General features: G+C 36.5%; 2 protein-coding genes across 6 annotated transcripts in view; one reads left to right on the forward strand and one right to left on the reverse strand.

Moving 5' to 3' along the window:
• The window catches only part of LOC148596541 (uncharacterized), a 44,842-nt gene extending 40,203 nt beyond the window's left edge, over positions 1-4,639 (forward strand). For all 5 annotated transcript variants that reach the window (XM_088562761.1, XM_088562760.1, XM_088562759.1 and 2 more), the window contains one exon: positions 49-4,639. In XM_088562761.1, coding sequence (XP_088418887.1) covers positions 49-1,489 — 1,441 coding nt within the window. In that variant the 3' untranslated portion in view covers positions 1,490-4,639. The remainder of the gene's footprint in view (positions 1-48) is intronic.
• A 1,678-nt stretch (positions 4,640-6,317) lies between these two features.
• Positions 6,318-8,883, reverse strand: LOC148596542 (uncharacterized; the record flags this gene model as incomplete). Its single annotated transcript, XM_088564290.1, has 3 exons — positions 6,318-7,674; positions 8,289-8,400; positions 8,689-8,883. Coding segments are annotated over 3 exons (672 nt in total), but the record flags the coding sequence as incomplete, so codon positions are not given.
• Positions 8,884-8,952: the final 69 nt, after the last annotated feature.

The following is an 8,952-nucleotide window of genomic DNA, read 5'->3' on the forward strand; positions in this document are numbered from 1 at the left end:
AAAGTTATGTTTTATTTCATTTAGATGCTTTTTCTTGTGTCCTTTCAGGGCAAACATTGAATCAAAGCTTGCAGATATAGAGCAGGCCTTGGAGATGATTTCAGTGAATAGTTCCCGATCCCACACCCCTGCTGATGACCTCTCAAGGACAAATACCCCTACCCCAAGGTCATCCTCTGTAGCTGGGTCAAGTGAACGTTTTCCTGTTGGAACAAATTACAAAGTCTCTGATATAAACATTGAAGAAGAGAAGGAGGATATGTTTAGATTTAAACCCAATATTTTAACAAGTGCTTATTCTCATCATACTCCTGCTGATGTAAATATTACCGTCAGAGATCGTCATTCAAGGGAGACTTATGTTGCTAGAAAGTCACCAAGGGAAGTAAGTGAGCAGTCTCCGAGAGATATATTGTATAGAGTTCAGGATAAATTATCAAGAAGTGCAGCGGAAAGTGACACTGATAAAGAAAGTTATGAGGTAAGACCTTCCAGTTCCTCAAGTTACGAGATCAGACCATCAAGTTCTTCCAGCTCTAGAAAATATGGTGAAAATAACGATATTTGTGAAAGAAAGGTTGCAAGTTCTTCCAGGAAAATAAGTGACTCTGACAGAGAGAGACAAAGTAGAAGATCGAAACATGATGATCAAAACAGGGGAGAAAAAGACAGGAAAGCTTTAAAACAGGAATCAAACACACGAAAGTCGGCTAAAAATGTTCATTTTACTCCGACAAAGGATTTATCAAAAAATGCATCAAGTCATGATCGTAGACAAAGAGAACAAAGCCTGCCTCACTTTGATTCTATCAATTCAGGTGAGCCTCTCCCAAGGAAATATTTCTCTCCAATGGAATCAGAAACAGAAAAAAATTTTGCTGCTTTAGACCCTAGACCTAGCCATAGTAAAAAGACAATTAAGGAGAGTCAGCCTGCCCCAACTCGTACTCCGCGGGATTATCTGTCACCAAGAGATACCACTCCATCCATTGGCCACCAACAGAGTTCACTTTATAAAGCTAGATCCCAGCCTGAGTTGGGGTTCGGATTTGATCAGCCATTTTCATTGAAGGAATCAGGTTTAGGGAGTTACAAATACACATCCCTCAGAGATGCCCTCAGTAAACCTCCAAACACTACCTCTTCTGTTAAAAACAGTAGTATATCACAAGATGACCTGAGGATGTACCCTCTTGAGAATGCCTCTTTTGCAAGAAATCAGAAAGCTTTGAGTGTGGACATTGGACTTCATAACCTTGGTCTCGAAAGGTCGCCAAGAAAATTTAACCCCTCTCCTGAGAAACTAAACCATGATGCTGGGGAATCCCCTATGGGTACTCCAAGACTGAGGAGAAAGATAGCACCCTGGGATAGGGAGAGGGAAGAGCATGTTGCAAGCCAGGAACGTGTGTCTCGAGACTTTAACCGTTACCAAGGTAACACCAAGCCTGTACGTAACTTGGTGGAGCAGTTCTCAGGGCAGGTATGATGTCTCTCGTGTCTGTGATAAATTATTATTTACTCAGATGACATACCTGGTTACATTTCTAATTTTAGAACAATCAACTTTAATAAAATTTCAATTTCAACATTTTTGTATGAAAACCTTAGAAAAAAATTTTTTTGTTTTGATGCAATTTTGAATCTAAACATGATTCCTGACAGAGTATTGTTGTTGTTGCCTGTTCATATCTAAGGTTCAGCTGAATGTCAAAAACTGCCAGATGACCCTGTGTCATACTTTTAATATAAGAAATCTCACATGTGAAAAAAGCTGTTTTTCAACCAAGTTTGCATTTATAACACATAATGCGCTATTATGTATGAACTGATTATTAATGTAGTTTTTTATCCGTCCAATGTTTTTATCTGACTTATTTATTGTATTTTAACTGAGGGCATTTCCTTGTTGTAATAAGACTTGTAAGTCTCATTTTATCCTAAATTTCAATTGTTCAAAGCAAACTGAAGACCAATGTGCTAGTTTTTGGTGTGATACATGCAGTTATCGGAATTTTCTATTATTACCAAGCATAATGCAGCAACCATTAAATATTATTTTTTATATTTGTATTACTACTTAAGAGGTTTTCACTAATATGATCGTAGTCTTTACATTTTAAACAACCATGCTTTTGAATGGTCGTTAAGAACCCATTCTCATGAAATCACAAGGTCTTGTGATGAGACTTACAAGCCATATTACATTTTACTTCTTTTATCTTTATGATTAAATGTCATCCACTCTTTAAACATGATAATGAATTGTAGTGTTCAACTATTCTGAATTCTTTGGTATCAGTCAGATCTGAATTTGAAGTCTTGCTTTATATTTTTTTTTAAAGCAGTTAACTTTCCTTTGTGAATTTTGACTTTCATTTAGGCCTAATAAAAATGTGTTGTTCTGGTCAACTCATAGAAAAAACAGGGTCAGTAGGTAGGTTTTTTTTTACCTTTAGGTACAAAAATATAGTTTCATTTTCATTAAGTATTGCCCACTATAATTTCAATAGAAACTTAAATACTGTGTTTTAAAACCTTATTTTTTCCACCTGTTACCATGTTGATTGAACCCAAGTAATAGTATTGATAGCTCTGAGCTTAAAAAAAGCAGAAGTGAGTGGAAGATACTTGTCTGTCTTGGTTTTTATTTTATTATTTTTATTAAAGTAAGTCTGGTGACCAGAACCACACATTTATTTTTTTTCATTTGGCCTTAGCAAGTATTTGTTCACAGAGTTTCCCCCTTTAATGTGATCACTGATTTCCCCTTCACTTGTTAAAATTCCCAATGCACTGATTGGTGAACCTTGTTTCAATCTGACAAGTACTTTGTCTTTGTTATTAGTAGATCATGTATTGATTTGTCTACCTAAACAAATTTAGTTCTGCCATTTTCAATCATTAACAGGTAAGAGACAGTCAGAAGTACAATGAAAACTTTAAAGTGATTCCCTTTTGGATCCCTGAACCAGTTTTGTTTAGGCAGGTGTTCAGTTTATCAAGTTGAAAATACATTTAATTTGATATAAAAGGACTTTACAATGGTGTCTGTTTTATACAGGTTTTCAGATTATTCCGGTTTCACAAGAAATGCTAATAAAAAGGTAATGAATGGGGATTTACAACAAACTAGTATTTTTTATGATTTGCCTTAATAGATAAAAATCATTCAGGGGTTCAAATTAGTGGTAAACCGAGGTTCCGGATCCTCAGTATTTGACTTAGGACCTTTATAATTTTATAACTGGGTACTGGACCTTCAAATCTATTAGTTAACACTTTGGAAAACAGCTGTACCTTCCACTGTTAAAAGCAAATTTGAATACCTATCATTTTTATATATATATCAGCATCTCATTTAATCATATCATGATTACTGTTGTGACCTCAGATTATCCAGATTTCTTTACTATTCAAAAACAAAAAAGTTCTTATGGCTGGGGTTGTTAGACCCCAAAAAAGGTAGAAGTTTTGTATATTGCTATAAAAACTTCCAAGTATTGGATCAGAAGCTGTAGAATATTATATTGATACACATGGTTTGTTTTATCCAATTGTAACTTGTGTATTTGAATAATTATTTTAAACTCTCTTTTTTTAATGAAATACTAGTAAAGGTAAAGATTTTAAATTTTTCTACTAGATGTTATTGATCTGAGGTTGCTCTATTTTCGCTTTCGCTTAAGTGTCATGTGGACCATAGTGAGAATGTTGTTCATACATCTCCTTTAAAGAGGAACTTACATATCAGTCCATAAGAATTGGGAAGTGGATAAAACATGTACTGTCTAAAGGTTTTGAGGGGAGTTTCATGCTATTATTTGTAATTTATTTGCTTTAGCAGTGTGCAAAATCAACAAATACTTTAAACAAAGGAGAGGGTGGTTCTAGTTGATCATTTAATGGTCTTGGAAAACCACCCCAGTTTCCATTCCAGAACTTTTTACCCAGTGCATCATAGTATACATGTGTTTAAGTACATGTACTTATTTTGAGAAGATATTGTGCCTCTTGAAAGATTACCTTGCAATATTTTCAGGACCCTGTTCTTAAAATTGAGACTTCTCAAGTATGTTTTTCTTCAAATCTTGAGGATGAATTGAAGAGAATTATCATTGAGAGTCATTTCTTTATGAAATAAGTCTCAGCGAATCATGTATTTTGTGTATCTGTTTCACTTGGGAGTGACATATGGATAGATTTCAGTTAACTTGTACCTTTCTACTCCTATACCCAACATGTATTTTTCTGTCAAATCAGATTTAAATAGGTTTTGGTAGGTTGACTTGTAAAGTTCTGTATAAAAATCAGACAAACACGGTAGTTGTCAAATGATAGGTTTTCAAATTGTAATTTTGTTTGCTTGTTCAGATGTTTACATAAAAATATTTGAAATAAACATCGCCTTGATATATCACTAGTTAAGCATTAACAATTTGTTACATTTGTAGATTATGCCAGGCATATTTATATGGAATACTATTTTAAATCTTTATGATGGACTTCTGATATCAAATATTTGTTTTATTTTTATGCTTCATTGAAATTTAGTTTGTGTTTTAATTGTTTATTTATTATATTTATTTGTACATATTTATACTTTACTATTTATGGATAATAAAATTATTATGAATAACTTAATTTTTTTATTGTTTGTTCTCCATATAATAAGCTAGGATTAAATTTGATTTGATAGCATTTGGTAAAAAAAATCCAGGATGACCATTCGGGAAAAAAACAGGATGCATCTGATGAAGAGTCAGGATATATATCATGAAAAAAAACCAGGATTGACTGGAATCAAAAATAAGGTCTTAACAAAAAATATCCAGGACGTAAAATTTTATCCTAGCCCCCATAAATATCAAATGGTTGCTCCTTTTTAGCTCACTTGGCCAAAGGCCATGTGAGCTTTTGCCATCACTTGGCGTCAGTCGTCCGTCCGTAAACTTTTACATTTCAATCTTCTTCTCTGAAACCACAGGGCCAAATAAAACCAGACTTGACACAAATGTTCACTGGTATGAGGGGATGAAAGTTTGTGATTTTGGTGCCGATCGGAAATTCAAGATGGCCGCCACCGAGGATCTTAGTTTAACATTGGACCCTATGGGAGAAACATGTAAAAATCTTCTTCTCGGAAACCACTTGACCAAATTAAACAAAACTTGACACAAATGTTCACTGATATGAGCGAATGAAAGTTTGTGATTTTGGTGCCAATCGGAAATTCAAAATGGCCGCCACCGAGGATCTTAGTTTAACATTGGACCCTATGGGAAAAACATGTAAACATCTTCTTCTCGGAAACCGCTTGACCAAATTAAACAAAACTTGACACTATTAAATGTTCACTGATATGAGGGGATGAAAGTTTGTGATTTTGGTGGCGATCAGAAATTCAAGATGGCCGCCACCGAGGATCTTAGTTTAACATTGGACCCTATGGGAAAAACATGTAAAAATCTTCTCGGAAACCGCTTGACCAAATTAAACAAAACTTGACACAAATGTTCACTTTTATGAAGGGATGTAAGTTTGTGATTTTGGTGCCAATCGGAAATTCAAAATGGCCGCCACCGAGGATCTTACTTTAACATTGGACCCTATGAGAAAAACATGTAAAAATCTTTTTCTCGGAAACCGCTTGACCAAATGAAACAAAACTGGAAACAAATGATCTTTGGCATGAGGAGATGAAAGCTTGTGATTCTTTTGCCATTTCAAAATGGCTGCCACTGTGGATCTTAACTTAACCAAAGTTTCCGCTCGAGAAAATATACATCTAGAGGTCGCCACATGATCTTCAACAAGTGGGAAATTTCCTCCATGTAGCAAGCTCTAAATTGCCCCAATAAAAACAAAGTGGATAAATCAGTGAACACAATACTGAGGGGGGGCTGGAGGGGGTCTGATCCCGGAATCCCGACTTTATTTTTACTAAATCCCGAAATCCCGAACAACAAAGGAACTTAAAAACTGCTAAAATCCCGATTCCCGGTGGATTTATTTCCCGAAATCCCGGGCTTAATTCTCAGAAATCCCGAAATCCTGAGCTTAAAAACCTCTGATCCCAGCATCCCGAAAAAGGTCCGGCCCTTCCTCAATACTATATCAGTTTATCATTTATGGTAAGAAACTAAAATGTTTTAAAAAAAAGACAACTACATGCCAGTGACTATATTTCCTGCCTTGGGACAGGCGCAAACAATATGCAGCGGGGTTAAACTAGTTTTGTTGGATCCAAACCCTCCCCCTCTATACGGTCAAAGGCTAAAATAAATACAAAGTTAGACACACAGTAAAAATCAACCTGAAATACATCCAATTCATTAGAAAAGTACCTCAACAATTATTAACAATAACATAGAAGACAAACAAATGAGGTATAAACAATGAATGCTCGCAGTTACTGAAAGCAAGCTCAGGACACAAATAAGGATGACAAATCTTCAAGCCTCCCAACACAAAAAATATCAGTTACAAAACTTCCAAAGGATTTAGAACTGCAACATCATAGACTATGTTGGTCTAGCAAGAAGTTGTGCAATGACTAAAATGCTAAAATATGAATGATTAAGTTATAATGTAATGATCTAATAAGAGTATCAATATTTTTTCCTACAAAGACAAGATTTAATGATCTGACAACAATGTCGAATTTATATCCTTTATGAATCAGTCTATTTAAATAATTCTTAAGATTTGATGGACATTGTTTGCATTTATGTGCCTTGTAAACTATATTTCCATACAAAACTGGATGTGAAATGCCTAGTTTAATAAGATTAGTTTTTTAGCAAAGTAATCATGTTGGAGGCTAAGAAACGCTGTGTTTTGCAGAAATTTCATGGATTCCGCAAAACAATGGCAATTTCTGCATTTTTAAAGGCCTGGTTCCGGATTTTAGTATGTTGGGGTTGCAAACTATGCATTATGTCCCCTTTCCAACCTGTCCCATGCAATAATTCCTGTTTACCAATGCTTTCAATTGCAAGAAAATCTTCATCTAAGGAAAATTCCTTGTAAATTTACGCAAAATTATATGAAATATTTAGCAAGTAATTAAACCAGGTGAGCGATACAGGCTCACGTGAGCCTCTGGTTATTTATACCATTTATTTTTTAGTCTGTGTTTTGAATATTTCAAATGATGCATCGTAACCGAATTAGTACTGCAATTTTATTTTGCAAAGCGTAATTGATGAAATGATATTTATCAACCAAATATGAGAACGTGGTTACAACGATCCTGTGACCTGATATACAGTCGGTTGCTAAGGCCTTTAAAATAGACCAAGTCTTCTTAGCGAATGACCCCATCTCTGACGGTGGACGGGAAAGTGTTGTAAGCTGTATGCGAGTCTACACGATGATTAACTGTGTGTTTATGTGGATGATACAATGTATGAATATCACAAGAATGGACATGGCTGACAATTCTCTTGGTTGCGTTCATGTCGTTGTGGGATTTGCTTTTATCTACACTTGCAACCACGACGTTTCTCCCATGAACTCTGAATTTGATGTGACCACCACACTCATGTACCCAGTGTTTATCATCCCCATAGATATCGTTGTATGTTATCGCCATCAAATCATACCAGTCGTATTTATCTACCAGGTAGTTGTACATCATAGTTTTGAGGTCATTGTTGGCTGGTCGGATACCTTGTTAACAAATGATCGATATCTCTTTCAGATTGATCATGGTACTGGTTAGTAACTTGATGGTCTACGGGACCCGTGCAGATCCAGGTGTCAAAAGAATAGAGCTGCAGCAGTGCTAAGCTTGTCGTAAAAGGCGACTAAATAGTGCTCAGAACCCTACCCTGGGGCTAGGGCGCTCTGCCTACAGAGCAAGTGGGATGTGTGCCCCTGGTGGTGGAATGGGGTACCCCTGGCGTGTTACATGCTGGGGTTGTCAGGCTATAATACGGAAAACCTGACCGCAAACCATAGTGATGCACCGTATTGGGAAAGATGCCACGTTCCTCGCACGTTAAAGAACCCTACTGTGGTATTCTCCCGGAGTAGGAACCATAGGGCTCCACCAAAGGAGGCTAAATTGCCCGACCCTACCCACCTCTCCCTACTTCAAGTGGCAATCAAAATTTGTCGACCCCACTGTCCTTGTGTCCCATCCCCTTTTTCATTTCATCATCATTTCATGTTCATTTTATCATCAATTTCATGTTCATCGTCTGAATATAGCTGAAATATTGCTGCTCGGACGTTAACCGCAACAAACAAACAAAAAAGATGGTCCACGGAGTACATCTTACTGCGTACTCTATTAATTCTATCATGCCACTGATGATGATAATCAGAGAGGGCAGAGGTATGACCCTTCAGATGATGGCAGGCAAGCTCTAATTTAGCTGCTACCATCACCAGCTTAAGGAGTCAGAGCATGAAATCCCTGCATTTGCGCCGATGATACTCGGTCTTTTTAGTAATAGTGGTTAATAGTCCATCTCCAAACAATCTCCCTTCGTTCATGATACCGTCGTATAGCATAGTACCACTGTTCTGGTAGTCACTTTTGTAGTTTGTAATAAAGGCCCTTGTTGTCTTAACAGCTGATGACGAGAAGGTAAAGATGTTGCTCGTCTTTGGCGAGTTCTCGAATAGCTTGAGTTCCGCTGACTCTTGATGTCCAAAGAACCCTAGCACAAACTAAACAAGATGCCCAGCTACACCAAGGAATGAAGTGACAGCTTTGGCTAGGTCTCCAAGAGCATTTGTAAATTCTTGTTCAACGATAGCGTCTCCGACGGTTTCAGCTAAGGTTAAACCATTTTTGATACTGGACGCTGTACTTTGTCGTTCTTGTGTAAAATGACCAGATGCCAACACCAGAACGACACCAACAACAATTCATGTCTGAAAAAAAAACTTAACACTTATTGATGATAAAGCTCTGGCCAAAGGTTATCATTTAAGTTT

The sequence above is a fragment of the Perna viridis genome, chromosome 15 (genome assembly GCF_037379345.1).
Source record: "Perna viridis isolate PV_CMFRI_1.1 ecotype Kerala chromosome 15, ASM3737934v1, whole genome shotgun sequence".
Classification (NCBI taxonomy): Eukaryota; Metazoa; Mollusca; class Bivalvia; order Mytilida; family Mytilidae; genus Perna; species Perna viridis.